At 39.6% G+C, this 19,005-nt stretch overlaps 2 protein-coding genes across 2 annotated transcripts; one reads left to right on the top strand and one right to left on the bottom strand.

Annotated features, from left to right (window-relative positions):
• Nucleotides 1-4,425: 4,425 nt before the first annotated feature.
• On the bottom strand, nucleotides 4,426-5,399 carry LOC136392904 (olfactory receptor 1f45-like). Its single transcript, XM_066365585.1, is given in 2 exon segments — nucleotides 4,426-5,027; nucleotides 5,030-5,399. Coding segments are annotated over 2 exon segments (972 nt in total).
• A 10,126-nt stretch (nucleotides 5,400-15,525) lies between these two features.
• LOC136392903 (olfactory receptor 1L3-like) lies at nucleotides 15,526-17,168 on the top strand. The gene is made up of 2 exons (XM_066365584.1): nucleotides 15,526-15,572; nucleotides 16,177-17,168. The coding sequence occupies exon 2, from the start codon at nucleotides 16,191-16,193 to the stop codon at nucleotides 17,166-17,168; it is 978 nt and encodes a 325-aa protein (XP_066221681.1). The 5' UTR covers nucleotides 15,526-15,572; nucleotides 16,177-16,190.
• Nucleotides 17,169-19,005: the final 1,837 nt, after the last annotated feature.

The following is a 19,005-nucleotide window of genomic DNA, read 5'->3' as shown; positions in this document are numbered from 1 at the left end:
GAGGGAGGGGAGAGGAAAAGGGGGAGGTGGAAGGGCACAAAGAAAACTAGATAGAAGGTGACGGAGGACAATCTGACTTTGGGTGATGGGTATGCAACATAATTGAATTACAAGATAACCTGGACATGTTTTCTTTGAATATATGTACCCTGATTTATTGATGTCACCCCATTAAAATTAATAAAAATTTATTTATTTAAATAAAAAGAACTGTCTCAATGGATACATTGCCAACCAGCGGGATAAAAAGCCAGGCTCCATGGTCCTTTGCTTTATAGATCTTTTTTTTTTTAATTTATTCATTTTTTTAGAGAGGAGAGGGAGAGACAGAGAGAGAAAGAGGAGAGACAGAGAGAGAGAAGAGGGGAAGGAGCTGGAAGCATCAACTCCCATATGTGCCTTGACCAGGCAAGCCCAGGGTTTCAAACTGGCGACCTCAGCATTTCCAGGTCGAAGCTTTATCCACTGCTCCACCACAGGTCAGGCCATAGATCTTGATTTATTCTAAGAACTGCCCACTTGAGCCATTTGTTTTTCTCTTCCCATGCTTAAAAACCTGCCCCATGTTTTTTATCCACCAGTAGTGAACCTGAAATACTCTACCCTCACATTCAACCCCAGTAAAAGCAGAACCCAAGCCACACATGCTCTCTATCCACCTACAGCCTTGTTGAGTGGTCACAGGTACTCAGCTTACTTTCCAGGACCTGTGAGTAACTACAATTTCCCTCAAAGTTTCTGATGGTTATTGCTAAGGGCATCTTGCAATTATAATAGGAACCACAGAAGGGCTATTCCAGCCTAAACACTGGTTATCAATAGGCTGAGAGCACAAAATAATCACACAGCAAGTGATGTCAAAGCTGGGATTCTGAATCATGGTATCCAGCTACAGCGTCCATCCCCTTAACATCAGCCTCTACCACCTTAAACAAAGCCCAGTAGCATTTTTTTCTTGGGTTTCTGAACTCTGTTTCGTTCTGACCTGTTTAAGGCAAATAGTTTTCTGGAGATCATATGTTTGCACAAAAGAGCTACTTACTTATATTGTTTCAGTGAAATCATAAATACTGTTCCCCTTATCTCTCAAAGGTGTGCATTTCTATACATCAACAATAATCTATCTGAAAAGGAAAATTTTTTAAACCCCATTTACAGTAGCATAAAAAAGATTAAAATATTTTTGGAATAAATTTATCCAAGGAGGTAAAAGATATATACACTAAACTCTATAATATGCTAATATAAGAAATAAAAGGAGGCACAAAGAAATTGAAAGATAGCTTGTATGCATAGATTGAAAGATTACTATTGTTAAAATGTCCATGCCACCCAAAGAGATAAACAGATTCAACACACTCTATTAAAATTTCAAAGCAATTTTAACAAATGTATAGATCACACATAGAACCACAAAAGACCCCAAATTGCTGAAGCAATTTTGAGAAAGAACAAAGCTAAAGACAGCACACTTGGCCTGACCTGTGGTGGCGCAGTAGATAAAGCGTCGACCTGGAATGCTGAGGTCGCCGGTTCAAAACCCTGGGCTTGCCTGTCCAAAGCACATATGGGAGTTGATGCTTCCTGCTCCTCCCCCTGTTCTCTCTCTATCTATCCCCCTCTCTCTCTCTCTCTCTCTCTCTCTCTCTAATAAAAATGAATAAATAAAATCTAAAAAGGTAAATAAATAAAAAAATAAAAAATTAAAAAAAAAAAGACAGCACAGCACACTTCCTGATTTTGAAATATATTACAAAGCTACAATAATCAATACACAGAGACCAATACAACAGAACAGACGGCTTAGAAGGTCATATCTTAGGCTTTAACATTACAAATAATTGCACCACTGGTAGAAACTCAATTTTAAATGTTTCACTTCCTCTCAGTTTCTGTTCCTTCACCTTATTTAATTTAGTTCTCCAACCACAACAATCAAACAATTCCCTTGACAGTGCTTTTCATTATTCATCATTTAATTTATGCCTTTCCCTCCTCCCTTCATAAGAATAAATTTTATGGTCCAGAATTGTAAACCGCCTTCTTATAAACACCCTAATTCTTTTGTTCCCTTTTGCTCTACCTGGTCAAATCCAGCCCGAGGTACAGCCGACATTTTGTTTATTATGACTGTACTGGATTACCTGGAAATTGTTGAATATCACTCGATCATGATGACAGGATGAATATTAAACTGGTCAGTGGAATACCTAAATGGGCACTCAATACTGATAGAGCTGAGGCTTACCGTGACATTTCCCAAACTCTAACAGTTCAGATCATTTCTTCCCACAATTCTCTAAAATAATCCTGCTCCCCACCACTCTCCATTGAAGTCTCTTCAAGTCCATGCCGTGTTCCTGCCATCAAACCCACCAGTGTATTTGCATACCTGCCCTTTCTGTTGTTGTTTTTGTTGTTACAGAGAAAGAAGTGGCTCATCTCCTAGGTAAAAAACTGCCCTTAATGGGGGGCATCCCACTTCAAGGACCTTATTTTCACAATTAATTTCTTTCTCTCTTGAATCTTGAATTTTTCATTATACACTGGATTGTTTCTATCAGCAAAGAATGCTTAATGTCACAAGCTTTTATAAAAATTAAAAGAAATTCTCTCTCAACTCACGTCCTCCTCAAGTTACACAACACTTGCATGTCTTCTTCAAAAAACTGTACTTGAGAAAGATCTATTATCACGGCCTCCACTTATTCACTTGCAATATTATCAGAAAATGATAACAATTGTAATTTTTCTCCTAATACTTCACTTAACTGCCAGCCCCAAAATTTCCAATATTCTATACCTTGTCAAATCTAATAATCAATTATCTGTTCTCGTTAATGACCTCTCAACTGCATTTGAGAGAGTGACCACTCCTGTATTCTGGAAAGACTCGTTCCTAGGATTCAGACATACGAGCGTGTAGGATTCAGACGTAGGAGCGTGTCTCCTTCCTCCCTGCTAATAGCCACGCCTCAGTTCCCTTTGCCGTCCCCTCTCCCAGACTGCTAATGCTGGAGTGAGCAACCGTCTCGGGCTCTGTTCATAGTTCCCTTCTCGTTTCTATATGCTCTAAGCAGGTGATTTTACCCAATCCCAGGGCTTCAAATATCATCTACATTTTGGTGTAACATTTCTATCTCAGGACAAGGCCATGAACCTCAAGAATTACATAATTCTTAACTACCTTTGAAATATCTCCACTTGGATAACTATCACAAAATCAACATGTCCTAAAATGAGTTATTGATTTCACCCCCTCTCATCACATTGGCATACCCTCCATTTCCCCAGTCTTCCACATCAAAATGGCTATTCCACCCATGTTCACAGTCCATCCTTGACCTTTCCTTTTCTTTTCTTTTTCTTTCTTTTTTTTAAATTCAGTGAGAGGAGCAGATGCAGAGACAGACTCCTGCATGCACCCTGACCAGAATCCACCTACCAAGCCCACTAGGGGGCGATAGTCTGCCCATCTGGGGTATTGCTCCATTACTCAGCAACTAAACTCTTCTTAGCGTCTGAGGTGAAGGTCATAGAGCCATTCTCTGTGCCTGGGGCCAACTTGCTCCAATTGAACTATGGCTGCAGGAGGAGAAGAGAGAAAGAAAGAAGCAAGAGAAGGGGTGGAGAAGCAGATAGGCACTTCTCCTGTGTGCCCTAACCAGGAATCAAACCCAGGGCCTCTGATGCCTGTCCAACATTCTAGCACTGAGCCAACCGGCCAGGGCCATTCCTTTCCCTTACATATTACATCTAGTCTCTCAGTGTGTCTGAACAGCTCTACTTACCATAGGTCCCAAATCTGACTGCCTGCTCCTGGTGTAAGTGCCACTGGGGAAGCTCTTCTCCACTCTTTTTTATCAGTGACCTACACTGTCTACATGGAGTGACACAAGAGCTCAGATGGAATAATTCAGTCACTAGAAGTATCGAATTGCTTATTATTACTGTGAGTGGATACTAACAAGAAACCATAAAATTATTACAATTTTAAGAGGGCCTTAGACTACTTTATGGCTTATGGATAAATCAGTCCTCTGTATAATGGTTGCAACTCATCTTGACTTCTCTCTGGAAAATTGTACATGCCATGCCATCACTAAAAGGATCAAAGTTCTACAGGCCATCCTGATTTGTAATAATTTGCCTTAGTAACCCCCCCGCCAGGCCCCATATTAGAGTTGAAAGATGAGAGGTTCAGGTTTGATGACTTAAAAGTATCTTTTCAGTTCCAAAGCGATGAGATTCTAGGTCAGTCATTAAGGACCCAAACAATTTATTTAAAAACTCACTTCTCCCCAAATCCAAACAAGAGAGAACCAACAGAGAAGATTATTCCATGGGAATGTGAACCAAACCAGGTATCAGGAGTGCAGCCCACCTATCTGAGGCATTTTCAAGGTAGACCCTAACTCCTTGGGCTCAGGAGACATGCTGCCATTCCCGGATGGCCTGGGAGCCAGACTGGAAGTCCCCCGAGATGCAGAGTTTCCTGGACAGTCTGCGCAGAGCTCCCTTAACCTCCCGGTTCCTCAGGCTGTAGTTCAGGGGGTTTAGCATAGGGGTAACCACTGTGTAAAAGATGGCAACCTGGCGGTCCTGGTCCAAGTCGTAGCTGGAGGAGGGGCGGAGGTACATGCGGATCACAGAGCCATACAGCAGCAGCACAACCAGGATGTGGGAGCCACAGGTGGATAGAGCTTTGCGCAGGGCAGCAATGGAGTGCATGCGAGCTATGGCAACACCAATGCGGGCATAGGAACCCAAAATGAAGAAGAAGGGGCTGACCACCACAGCCACCCCCTCTGTGAATATTAGCATTTCATTGACCACTGGGCGGGTGCAGGAGAGCTTCAACAGGGGTGTGATGTCACAGAAGAAGTGGGTGACCTGGTTGCCACAGAAGGTTAAACGGGTCACCAACACACTATAAAGGAGGCTATTGAGGCTGACCACCACCCATGAGGTCAAGGTTATGTGTAGACAGAAGCGACGGCTGACGATGGCTGAATATCTTAAGGGGCAACATAGCGGTCATAGGCCATGGCAGCCAACAAGTGGCCTTCCATGCTGCCCACAGCCATAAAGAAGAACAGCTGGAGCATGCAGTGGTTAAAGGAGATGGTTTTAGTCACAGACAGTGTGTGGACCAGCATCTGGGGAACAGTGATGGTTGTGAGAAATATGTCAATAAAGGAAAGCTGGCCAAGCAGGAAATACATGGGAGTCTGCAGCTTGGGGTCTGAGAGGGCAACAACTACTAATAGGGCATTGCCTATAATTGCCACCAGGTACATGACAAAGACAATTCCAAAAATAACTGGCTGCATCTCTGGCCAGTTGGACAGGCCCAGTAAGACAAAGTCAGTTACTTCTGTCCTGTTTCTAGTGGCCATAAGACACAATCCACATCGCCTGCAAAAAGCAAGTGTCCAGATGAAATAATGCTGAAATTTACTTGAGGATAACCTTTATGAAACACCTTTTCTTGCATGGATGCCCCTAGTTTCCAAAAGAGGGTTTCTTTTCCCCGTTAATTTATTTCCCTTGCCATTATCTTTCTATCCAGCCACTCGCTCACCTGCTCTTTAGTTTATTCCAGGTTTGTTTATTGGTCATTGAGAATTTTTCAACTTGATAGATCCTAAGAATAATAGGATAAGTCACACATGGTCCCTGCTTTTAATGAAATCCACTGTATACCATGGAAGGCATTCCTATAGGCAGAATTTGTTTGGTGCTTGCTGTGAGTTGAAGAGCATACTGAATACCACATATGTGATCCTTACAACAAACAGTCCCATATGATGGAAACTACAGTATTTGCAGCCCCATATTACAGATGAGAAAACTAAAGCAAAGAGACTATACTACTGAAGGTCTTATAGGACCTGAGCGACAACACATGGACTTAACCCTGTATAGGTTTGTTGGACTTTAGCACCACACAGGCTGGCTGCCAGGGTTGGAGAGGGAAGAGAAAGATGTCAAGGCTCCAGCCAGGTGTTTGAGTCTCTCCATCTCTGGTGGGGGCACTGGAGTGAAGATCTGGTCCCAACTTTCTATGTCCAGAAGCTACTGGTCCTTAGGTAGGGGAGTTCTTATTGCATCAAGTCAACTGAATTTACCTGGGATTAGAGTAGAAGTGATTAATATAATCACTGACTTATTTTAATGATTAATTTTCAATGAATAATAAAATCTTACAGTAGATAGAATTCTCATATATTTTCAGATTTTCCTTAAAGGTTGATCTACATGGAATACCAAAGAGGTAACTCTTTTTTTTATTTTTCCATTGATAAGAGAGAGAGAAAGAGTGAGAAGCATTAACTCATTTCACTTAGTTGTTCCATTTAAGTGCATATTAATTGATTACTTCTCATTAGTGCCCTGACCGGGGATCAAATCCACCACCTTGGTGCACCAAGACAACACTTTACTCATTGAGCCACTCAGCCAGGGCCAAAAAGGTAAAATTTTGAGGCTGCTGTATGGGTAAGGATATTTTGATAAAATACTATATTTCTTCATGAATGTGAGAAAAATAATTTTAAAATAGTAGATTATAAGAGAACATACAATAAAAAGCCGAGGTCTCTTACTCTAAGTTTGCCCACCTCCACATTTCTTTAGTTTTAACTCTTCTGGTGGTCCATACTTTTATGCCTCTAAATAATGGGCTATTTGCTTATACATCCATGTAACAATTTTTCAATTTAAGATATCTTTTGGCTCTCTACTATGAAAATGAAGTTTTATCTTGTTTTCATTACCCTACTTTTTTCTCCTCTTTCCCCACACCCCCCACTTTTTGATGATTATTTTAGTTCTGCAATTAGTTGCCATTTTGCTTTTAAATAGTATACTTAAATTTGTATTTCTTTTTCTATCAACTTCAGACTACACTAGTTATCTTCACCCCGGTACCCTCCCAAACCTTAGGAAGCTATACCTTGACTCATTTACTGTCAAGATTGAAAACATAATTTATGAGTCGTAATTATAGGTAAGTCTTCCCACTAATAGCTGGGAGTCAACAGACACCATTTACATTAGTATAACTATATAGATATTTTTTGCCACGGTGTCAAATGATGTACTATGGTAGCATTTACTCTTCGATGAGCCAGTATTCCACCCAACTAAAGGATAATATTCCTAACATTAAGATAAAGAATTAAAACTATTTTAAGGATATCTCTCTAGGTGCTTAGTTTAAAGATCACACATAAAGCAGGAGCCTGAAAGGTAAAACTTACCTTTTGTCTTTATTTCTCTCTGTATCCTTCTCTGGGTCTGTGGATATAGCTCAGAATATGTTCTTGTGATCTTATTACCCATTCAAGGCAGTGGCCACAGAGAAGAATGTCTATGTCAAGGTATAGACAAAGGTGAAAGAGAAGAAGAGATGAGAAGAATTGGAGATGGAACAATTCCTTTCATGGGGAAAGGGAGAGAAAATGGTCTCCAAGGGGAAAAAAGTAGCAAAGAATATAGATTTATCCATTATGAGGATAAGAATATAATAGCATAGAGTCCATTTTCTTCCAAGTACAGAAAAACTGTATTCTCTAATTATATGCAACAAGAGTAATAAACAATGGCAGTGCTCTTCTTGGCTGACTTCACCAAGACTCATCTCTTTGTCTTTCCTATTTTCCAATATCTCAACATTATTCCCACCAGAGCCTGAACTCTGTGGATTCTGTTCAGATAATTTCAAGGGATCAGGGATGCCAGAGAGAGGAGGAATTTCCTGGAAGAGATATGAAGATACACATATATACAGATTTCAACACCTTAAGATAGTAACCAGGCCTGACCAGGCAGTGGCGCAGTAGACAGAGCATCGGACTGGGATGCAGAGGACTCAAGTTCAAAACCCGAGATAACCAGCTTGAGCACAGGGTTACTAGCTTGAGTATGGAATCATAGACATGACCCCATTGTTGCTGGCTTGAAGCCCAAGGTCGCTGGCTTGAGCAAGGGGTCACTCACTCTCGCGCTGCTGTAGCCGCCATCCCCAGGTCAAGGCACATATGAGAAAGCAATCAATGAACAACTAAGGTGCCACAACAAAGAACTTATGCTTCTCATTTCTCTCTCTTCCTGTCTGTCTGTCCCTATCTGTTCCATCTGACCCTCTCTGTCTCTGTCACACACACAAGAAAAAAGTAACCAAAACTGAAATCTGGGAAACAAAAGCAAGAGGAAGAATCCCCATAATAAAAGTGAAAAGCATCTCAGGTGTCCCAGTGCCCACCTGGTGCTTCAGGGACTTTTAGAGTCATAGAGAAGGGACGGAGCTGGAGTGTCAATCCCTAATCCTGCTTATTCTTGTCTTTCTTCTTTGATGAAAGCACAAAGGGACACATGAGTCATCACTGTTTTATCTGTATCTAAATCTTAAAATATGCACTGTTTAATGTCCTCTTGGCCTAAATTCTATTTCTCATCTGCACCCTGTATTGATGAATCACAAATATTGAGTCTGAGATTTATATTTCTCTGTCTCAAAGGTGCTGAATGAAAGAAGGTAAAGGGACTAGGCAAAAAATCATAAATATATAATACATAGACACAGCAACAGTGTGGTGATAGCCAAAGGGAAAGGGGGTGGGGGAGATGGTGGTGGGCAAAGCGGGGGAAAGGGGCAGGAAGAAACATTGCTTTGGGTGAAGGATGCACGATGCATTGTGCAGATGATGTTTTGTTGAGTTGCACACTTAAAATCTGTTTGTTTTTGTGGACCAATGTCATCCCAATAAATTCAATTAAAAAAATATATCATCCAAATTCTAACAAAATAAATTAGGTCCTTTGTTACACATTCCTCATACCTGGAAACTGAAATGTCTCTCCAGATCCTTCCTGATTGAATGACTATATTCTCCATCTTAACCTTCATATTTTCGCTCAAAAGCCTATCTTCCTATGTTACTATTGACAAGTTCCCCCATTCTATTGCTCCCCTTGACTATGATATTTGTATCTCATTCTATTCATTGGTCTTTTTGGTACAAATATCACACTATTTTCTACAAGAGGACTACAATGTCTTATTTTCTATTCCCTTCCAATTGACTATTAGGGCAGAGTGTGACCTTATACTCACCTTTCTCAGTATCTAATATCACACACTCAAGTTAGAAAGTCTGGATAGAGCTCTTAGCCACATTCTCACAAAATTAGTGATTCCCTTTGTGTACTATTCCATAAAAGCCTTCTGTAGGGCAGCTCCTCCCAGGGAAGCAGCCTCACTTACACGCACATGCTGTGAGACTCTACCCACCCCAGAAGCTTCCACCTGTATTCAGATGAGATGTTATCAGAATGAGCTGAGCCCCTCGACCTTGCTTTGTAAACCGGGACTGTAGCTCAGGAGTCTGTGAGTTGGCTCCTTCTCCTTCCTTACACCTCCATCTCACTAGGGGGAAAACCATAGAGCTTCTGAAAACAATTACTTCTGTAGGGAAGTTCTGTCCTTGGGGGATCACCATAGCCCTACATAATGTCAACAGTTGGGCAGGAAGAAATCCCAAGGGGATAAGTTTCATCATCTCAAGAAACTATCTTTCCTAACCTATCCTTTCAGTAATTATTGAGTGTATGCTCTTCCTACAAATATCTTAACTCGACTGCACTAGCTGCCCGGCACGAGGCTTGATGGTACAGCAGCATGACAATTCTGTCCACTGCTGTGTTTGCATTCTGCTCTTCAGTGACTTCCTCATTTCCTGCCCTCCCCCATTCATTTCCTTTTGCTGGATTTCATCTAGCCATTTTGCTTATCTACTTTAGAGCTATTGTTCTCAGAATTCTTGATTTAAACAAGTTTTTGAACATAAAAGAAACAGCAGGAAGTGGAGCGTCACATGGAAAAATCTGAGACTGTATGCAAACTGGACAGATTCCTGGTCTCGTTGGCAAATAGAGTACTAATACCATATGGCTTATTGTGGAAATGGATACAAATTGAATAATACATAATAGTATTTTCCACCATTGACCTGTACAGGAGAAACTTAGTCCTGTGCTAGAAAACCAATACATACTAATAATTGGTAAATATGATCAAAATTCAGTGGAAACAGAAAAGAGATTCTAACCAATCAAAATATAATCAATTTCCTTAAAAAAAAAGTAATACAATTATTTTTGTTTGCAGACCATCTATTTGACTTTTAACAGCTCTCCTTTTACTTTGGGGAATTGACTTCTTCCCCTAATGGATATAGGCTGATAGTATTGTCAAATCCCCTTCCAGCCCAGAATTTGAGGTAGGAGATAAGGGGACTGAGAATGGTTGGATGCAATTCATTTCTACCAGTCTCACTCTAAGCAGACAGTCCTGAATTTTAGGCTATCTTTAATCCCCTCCACCTGACTCCTTACACTTATCTATACATGTACACCTCTACTTTAATTACTGAACTAATAAATAGATCTAGACATTGAATAACAACAGCTGCAAATATTAACAAAAAATGGAACATAAATAGTTCTCCACAAATGGAAGAACATACCACCCCCTATGAAGAAATCTCCCCTTTCCAAAAGTCAAGCATGAATCTGATCAAGCTTCTACATTCAAACTCAAACTTATGGAAAATACAGAGCACAGAGGAACATGTATTGATCAATACAGTGACAAAACCAGACAAATCCAGACTGTAGGGAATTTCATAAGAAAAGTACACAATGTCTTCCCTAAATAAACAGAGCTTATAAATGAAGAGAGCTAATAAACCAGCAAAGTTGTAGAATACAAGATCAATAAGAAAAATCAGCCATATATATGTATATATATCTATATCATCTATATCTGTATCTATTTCTATATATATATTAGCAATGAATAATCTGCAAGGGCATTAAGAAAACAATTTGATCTACAGTAGCATCAAAAAAGAATAAAATACTGTGAACTAAATTTAACTAAACAGATGAAAGACTTGTTTGCCAAAAACTACTAAACATGACTGAAATTAAAGAATGCCTAGATAAATGGAAATATAGCCCAAGTAATGGATCGGAAAACTTAATATTGTTAAAATGGCAAGTTTCCACAGGTTGATCTACAGATTCACTACAATCTGTCAAAATCCCAATGGACTATTATGTGGCAAAGTATTTCATTTGAATTTTTCCTATATATTTTACTTGAAATTTTTAATTTAAAAATTATTTGAAATACATAAAATGAAATTCACACACATCAAAATGAGATGCTCACCCTGTGAGAAGCCCATGGAACCTGGGCTAACATTTGGAGTAGCAGAATCATGGGCCTATCTCACACTCACTTCTGGACATGTATTTGCTCACTGAATGGAACAGGTGAGAAATTGCCATCCCTGTTACCTAACCTGTTCGCTCCCGCTAACTTTATGATATAACACCAACACACTTCCCACAAGCAAGTATACCAAAATAAATGTAACTATAATTAACTTCACTGTGACTGCTTTAGTTCAGAATATCACAATAATATTTTCATATTTCTTCAACACTTGGAAATTAAACAACCCAGACCTAGTGGTTCATTTATATCCCTCAGATAACTGAAAAATCAATGGTCAGAGGGAAGGGTCCCAGAGGCATGCTGATGAGGAAGCCCTGAGCACAAGCGCAGGAATGTAGAATGCTCACACTTTGCCAGAGCACCGCATCAACAAGAGCTAAATTCGGAGTTTCATAAGAGTCTAGGTTGTCCCACCCTCCCATCTCTCCCAAACCAGCCATGCTCAAGTCTGCCCTCTTCTTTCCTTATCTAACCACTATGGCTGGCTAACCCACAGTCCACCCTCTCCCTTACAACCAGACTGCAGAGTGCCTTCTTGACGTCCTTGTTGCAGAGGTTGTACACAAAAGGGTTGGCCAAAGGTGTGATGACAGTTACCATGTTCTGAGACATCTGGGAGGGAGGCTGGAAGAAGACTCAAATGATGGTGCCATCATGGTATATGATGCTTTTCATTTTTGTTGTATTTGGTTTGCTACTATTTTATTGAGAATTCTTGTATCTATGTTTATTAAAGATATTAGCAATTCACCTTCATTTGTCTTTTGGAGCTGAAGTGAATTTCTTATAGATAGTATATAGGTGAGTCATGATTTGTTTTGTTTTTTAATCTATTCTGCCAATCTTTGTCTTTTAGTTAGGAAGTTTCACCCATTTACATTTAAGATAACTGATACTAAAAAAAAGGACCTGCCATTTTACTACTTGTATTTTACATATCTAACATCTTTTTTGTTCCTAAATTCTTCTATCACTTTCTTCTTTTATGTTTTTCTTTCTGGTGTACATTTTGATTCCTTCCCATTTCCTCTTCTATATAGATGAAAATTGTAAGGTGAACTATTTTTTCTTAACTTTATTGGGGGATATTGGTTAATAAAGTTATATTGTTTTTAATTGTACAATTCTATAATATCATATATCACCTGTATATTGCATCCCAAGGCAAAACCCCTTCCATCACCATATATTTGGCGCCTCTACCCTTCATTATTCCTCCATTCCTCTCCCTCTGATAATCGTCATACTGTTGTCCGTATCTATGAATTTTTGTTTGTTTACTTGTCTTATTTGTTAATATATTTCTTTTGGTTTTATATCCCACGTATAAGTGAAATTATGTGGTTCTTAACTTTTTTTGTCTAGCTTAATTCACTTAGCATGATATTCTCAAGTTCCATCCATATTGTCACAAATGACAGTATTTCAATTTTCTTCATGTCTGAATAATATTCCATTGTGTGTGTGTGTGTGTGTGTGTGTGTGTGTGTGTGTGTGTGTGTGTGTGACATCTTCTTTATCAAATTATCTTTTGACAGTTACTTCAGGTGTTTCTATGTCATGGTCACATTCAATAATGCTGCAATGAACAAGGGGTGCATGTATCTTTGTGAATAAAGGTTTTCAAATTTGAGGGTACATACCCAGAAGAGAGGTTACTGGGTCCTATGGTAACTCTATTTTTAACTTTTTTGAGGAACCTCCATATTGTTTTCCATAATGGCTGTACCAGTATACATTCCCACCAGCAGTGAACGAGGGTTCCTTTTTCTCCACAGCCTTGCCATCACTTATTACTTGTCTTCTTGATAACGGCCATCTTAACAGGTGTGAAGTGCTACCTTATTGTAGTTTTTATTTGCATTTCCCAAATAGCTAGTGAAATTGAGCATAAGATACATTATTCGAATGTAACATTGAGGAAAAAATGCTGCTAATCATTTGTGACATACCATAGATTTAAATTCATCCCATGTACAAGATGTTAAAATGTGGGATAATATGAGCCACAAATATCAGCTATCAAAAAAAAATACAATAGCTGGATCATAGAAAATATAGAATATAGTTTCTGGAATCAGGTCTGCATTTGAAATAGTGGCTCCAAAGAAAAGCAGCTCTGATGTGAAAAGCAAATGCCATCAAGTTTAATCTGGCAAAGAAAAAAGTAAGGCGACGTTTTGGTTCCATTCTTCAATTGAAAGCTGTTTCTTAACATAAAATTTTAATTTTGTCAGAGCAAATAGAAGAGGACTTTTAAAATAGAGGTTCAGGCTTTTGTTCAAGTTATATTTAACAGTTTCCCTGTTTTTCTAAGTCACTACACAAATGGAGACAATATGTACACATATTATGAGGTAGGTGTGTGGTTTGCATGAAAAAAAGCTTATAAATCACTGAGGACATAAATGTTGTGTCACTTTAAGTGAAAATTATGTGACTATAAATGGAAATTGTGTTTAATGATAATGTATGTTCTAAAGGAGCAGAGAACACATTCTCTTAGGTCATCAAAGAATGCTTTTTGTAGGAAGCTGCATTTGAGCCTGGAGACCCAGGTGAAGGTGGAAATATAAGTAAGTAAGGTAAGTGAACTGTAAGATGTGATCAGAAATCAGTAAATAACAGTAAATGGGCAATACATATTGCCAGGTCATGGTGGGATCTGATGTTTGAATTCTGTGTGCTTTCTTGAATTAAGAAAAGTAAAAGGCCTGACCAGAATGTGGTGCAGTAGATAGTGCGTTGGACTGGAACACAGAGGACACAGGTTCGAGACTCCGAGGTTGCCAGCTTTGAGTGTGGGCTCATCGGGTTTGAGCCCAAAGTCACTGGCTTGATTGAACAAGGGTCACTCGGTCTGCTGTAGCCTCACGGTCAAGGCACATATGAGAAAGCAGTCAATGAACAGTGCTGCAATGAAGAATGGATGCTTCTCATCTCTCTCCATTCCTGTCTCTCTGTCCTTATCTGTCCCTCTCTCTGACTCTCCGTCTCTGTCACACAAAAAAAAAAAAAGAAGAAGAAGAAGAAGAGTAAAAGATCTGAAGATGGTGGCTTCCCTCATTGTAATCTCAAGGAATGGGGATTGGTTAATAAAAAAGGATGACTTGAGGTCAGGTTCAAAGGTTATGACACTTCATTTTGTTATAGAATTGAGTGATAAAACCATAGCTACTAACAGATGTATCTAAACTTGGGAGGGGTGGAGGAAAAATTACCCAGTGTTGGGTACTCTGAGTAGTTGTCCTTAAGAGAAATGGAGGCACTAGGGGAGACCTAATCAAAGATTTACAGGTTCAAGGCAAAAACTGAACCCTGGTGTCCTGTCTGGAACTCTGTCCTCAGTACTACATGTGATGACATCTCCCAGATAAACCCATAGAGAGGTTGGAAGAGCCAAGGACAAAACATCTACGCCAGGGTAGGCAGATGTTGCACTATTCCCTAAGTCAGGGAGAGCAGAGCAGGCCACCTGGAAAGGGAGAACACCTGTAATTCCTCTGGGTCCTTGGAGACAACCCTGCACTAAGTTAATAGATGTTTTTTCTTACCCTCGATTTCATCAAACACTAGACTTACTGGCACAGTCTCAGAGGCCACTCCCATGAGGGAGGGAGGGGATATGCCCATTAACACCTGTGAAGAATGAGAGTCCAAGGAAGCAGGCATGTGGAGTCAAGAAGGATTAGGAGATTTTCACCAAGTACCTTTCCTGCATGCTCTCTTGACAGTTTTGTCTTCTTTTGGCCTAATCATTCCATGGAGCATAAGTGAGGGGTGTGGAATGAAAAGAATACATGAGGCGAGAGCTCAACGTCCTTTCCAGGTAAGAAATTGACTTTGAGAACTCCTAGTGAGCAGGTGGGGATAGCTGATCTCAGAGAGCTAGCTGGTCCTCATTGGACACTAAGAGAACTAGTTAATGTTCATGCTAAGTTTTTATTTCTTTTATTTTCTTTCTTTCTTTTTTTTCATCTATATTCTCAACTTGACTCTTCCTTTACTTTACTTTACTACTGAGGCACAGACCACTGACCTCAGGATATAAATTATCAGCAAAATATCAGAGACATATGGGAGAGAATTTTCTCATACAAGTGTACTCCCTCTCTCCCACTTTCCCTTCCTCACACTCTTTCCCTAGAACTGTTTGCATTCAGTTCAATATTCTTTAAAGGACTTTTTTGCTTCCATTATAGATGATGTGGGAAGAAGTATCTTGATTTAAAAGAATGGCAATTCATCGACCACAAGCTAGGTAAGATAGGTATGTCATGGTTACCTGGATGTGGAAAAGCCACTGAAAATCCTTAATCATAGGCTGACCTGACCTGATTCAGAGCCTGCATCTGTGGTGACTATGATGTCACCGAAGAGTAAGCAGGAAGCTAAGAAAATCAAGCTCTCCATCCTAACTTTTCACTCTCTCTCTTTCTCCCTGCCCGCATTCCCTCTCTCTCCCTTTGTCTCTTTAGATTTCTATCTCAGAGGTTAAAAAAATAAGTTAAAACACACTTTTGGAGGGTTGGGGAGGAGAGTTGGGGGAATGTAGTAAAAGGGACAAATATACAGTGACAGAAAATGATTTGACTTTGTATGATGGGCACAACAACACAACAGTTCAAATGCTATAGAAATGTTTACCTGAAACCTATGTACTCTTATTGATCATTGTGACCCAATTAATTTAATTTTCTAAATAAAACTAAAAATGAACATTTTCAGCTCTGATCTTTCCATACTTGAGAAGAAAAAACATTCTAATAAATTCTCTATTAATAAATGTTTAGTGTAAGGACAAGATAGAAAGATCATGTCCCAAATAACAAGAATCATTTGTTGGAGGTGTTGTTTATCTGTAGGTGCATATAGGACCATGGAAATGCTCAACCTGACAAGACTGCCCGAGTTCATCCTCTTGGGACTCTCCTCTCGCCCTGAGGACCAGAAGCCACTCTTTGTCCTCTTTCTCACCATATACCTGCTCACCTTGATGGGAAATCTGCTCATCATCTTGGCTATCCGCTCTGATCCTCAACTTCAAAACCCCATGTATTTCTTCCTGAGCTTCTTATCCTTTGCTGATATTTGCTACACAACAGTTGTAGTCCCCAAGATGTTAACGAACTTCTTATCAGACACAAAGACCATTTCCTATGCTGAGTGTCTGACACAGATGTATTTCTTCCTGGCCTTTGGAACCATGGACAGTTATCTCCTGGCCGCTATGGCCATTGACCGCTACGTAGCCATTTGTAACCCCTTCCACTACGTCACTGTTTTGAACCACAGACGCTGCGTGTTGCTCCTGGTCTTCTCTGTAGCTTTCCCCTGCCTCCACTCCCTCCTATATGTTCTCCTGATACATCGGCTCACCTTTTGTGAATCAAATGTTATTCATCACTTTTTTTGTGATGTCAACCCTCTTCTGAAACTGGCCTGTTCCTCTACCTCTGTTAATGAGCTAGTGCTCATGACAGAAGGGCTGGCCTCTGTGGTCGCCCCACTCGTCTGCATCATTATTTCTTACCTACGGATCCTCATTACTGTCCTCAGGATTCCCTCAGCTGCTGGAAAATGCAAAGCCTTGTCCACCTGCAGCTCCCACCTCACTGTGGTGACTCTGTTTTATGGGAGCATCATCTATGTCTATTTCCGGGGACTGTCGAGCTATACAGTCAAGGACCAAATAGCAACAATCGTCTACACTGTATTGACATCCATGTTGAACCCATTTATCTATACTTTAAGAAACAAAGATATGAAACGAAGCTTAGGGAAACTGCAAGGCAGGATCAAGTCTGAAATGAATAGGCTCTCTCCTACAAAATCCAACAGAATTCATAAACCCTAATTGCAATCTATGGATGTGTGCAATTGCACACACAGAACCACATGCACATTCAAGTGTACACATATTCACAAACACATACCAGCAGCTGACTCAAGTCTTATAGGGAGAAATACCCTTTCCTCATTGTAGCTGTGCCCAGTGGCTTCCCACCCTGTGGTCTCTATTACACAAGGACAGTTCCATTCCTGTCTTGCTACCAGTGCTATGATTATAAGCTCACCCCATAATATCTCTCCATTCCAGAAAATTCTGTTTAATCCTTACATATTAATTTGGAACCTCACATATTTCCATTTTTGTATGAATGCAACTGTTTGTTTACTAAATTTCCAGAAAATTTTAGTACACATCTATAGAAAAATCTAAATATGTACAGAGATGTTTTTGCATACCTAACCAATTGATTTTATTTAAAACCCTTAGAAATATCTTTGCCTGTGTGTGTGTGTGTGTGTGTGTGAGTGTGTGGCCTTTCTATCAGACTAAGAGCTTCCCAATGTAGTATGTTCCCCCATCACACCATGTTAGAACTACAATACCTCTTCTTAAATTCTCCATACAGCTGGATACCCTGGGTCCAGGAGTCATTAGATTCCCAACACTGACATCGATCACCTGACTAATAGTGAGCCAGCTCTATGCCTCTACACACGTTTTGGTCTCTACTCTGCCTCCCTTCATTTGCTCAGGCTGCATTCTCCACCTGACTCATCCCGGGGCTGCCTGCCTGTGTGCTCTTCTCTCTAGAGAAGCCTGTGTTTCCATGTTTCTTCTCTGTCATTTTTTAAGAATGAAAGTTTTATTCCATGTAGTCAGAAATGCTTCCTATGGCCACTAGATTAGAGATTTTAAAAATTTATGTATATTACTGGTAAGAAGCTTTATTTAGAATGCTTGATACAAAAGAGGCTTCAAATTACTTGGGAAATGAACTATATAGCAACACAGTTTGATGAGTGACTGACTCTACCTTGTGTTGTGAAGAAAAACAGCAGTTTAGTGTGATTTCTCTCTCTCTCCTGGTGATTTTAACACATGGAAATGACTAAGTCAAAGGAATTAATCTCTGGTAGTACTTTAGACAAGAAATAAATGGATGACATTAAAGTTTTTAAGTGACAGAATGAGGAGTCTTTAAACTCTTGATTTTGTCTTAATTGTCCCTAACCTCAGGTGAGACAAAGTCTGTGTGAGTATATATTACTCAATTTCATTCCTTTATTATATGTTTTATCAATTAATTTTCACATCTATGTCTACTCCTATCATTTAATAAAGACCTCCTGAAATGCTGATGTGAAAACATCTTGTCTTTACCTCTGGGCTGAATGAAGAAGGAGGAATAGAGATTGATTACAGTGTCTGCTACGGGCATGGGAGCAAAAAGTACTAGTACATATAACAAGTGAATTTGCACAGTCACCATAAGCCTCCAGAATTGAGTAGCTACTGAATAAAAAGTTGTTAAAAGGAAAGAAATGATTTTGCCATGCAGAAATCATACTTTATTTCTATAACTTCATTTCTAGAGTTTAATTTTAGTTTTGGTTTTATTACGGGTACAAAGGCTGAACTGCTTACAGCTCTCCTGGAGTCATGTAGGCCTGGTCATGCATCCTAGCTCCTGAGACAAAGTTTTTCCATACCTTAATCACTAAGTCTATCAACTTTAACTACTGCCAAGATTTTAAACTCAAGAATTCCCCTATCACAGGAAATATTTTTTAAAAATATATTCTATCACATTTGGTTGAATCTGAAGATACAGAACCCATGGATACAGGGGACCAACTGTACTTTTTAGCATATATTTTTAATAAATTTAAGGATGCCAATA

This window comes from Saccopteryx leptura, chromosome 2 (genome assembly GCF_036850995.1).
Source record: "Saccopteryx leptura isolate mSacLep1 chromosome 2, mSacLep1_pri_phased_curated, whole genome shotgun sequence".
In the NCBI taxonomy this organism is placed as follows: Eukaryota; Metazoa; Chordata; class Mammalia; order Chiroptera; family Emballonuridae; genus Saccopteryx; species Saccopteryx leptura.
This window is presented reverse-complemented; position numbering and strand designations above follow the sequence as displayed.

Excerpts from the sequence above, each read along its gene's own strand:
- LOC136392903 (XM_066365584.1), top strand. The coding sequence starts at position 16,191 with ATGGAAATGCTCAACCTGACAAGACTGCCCGAGTTCATCCTCTTGGGA.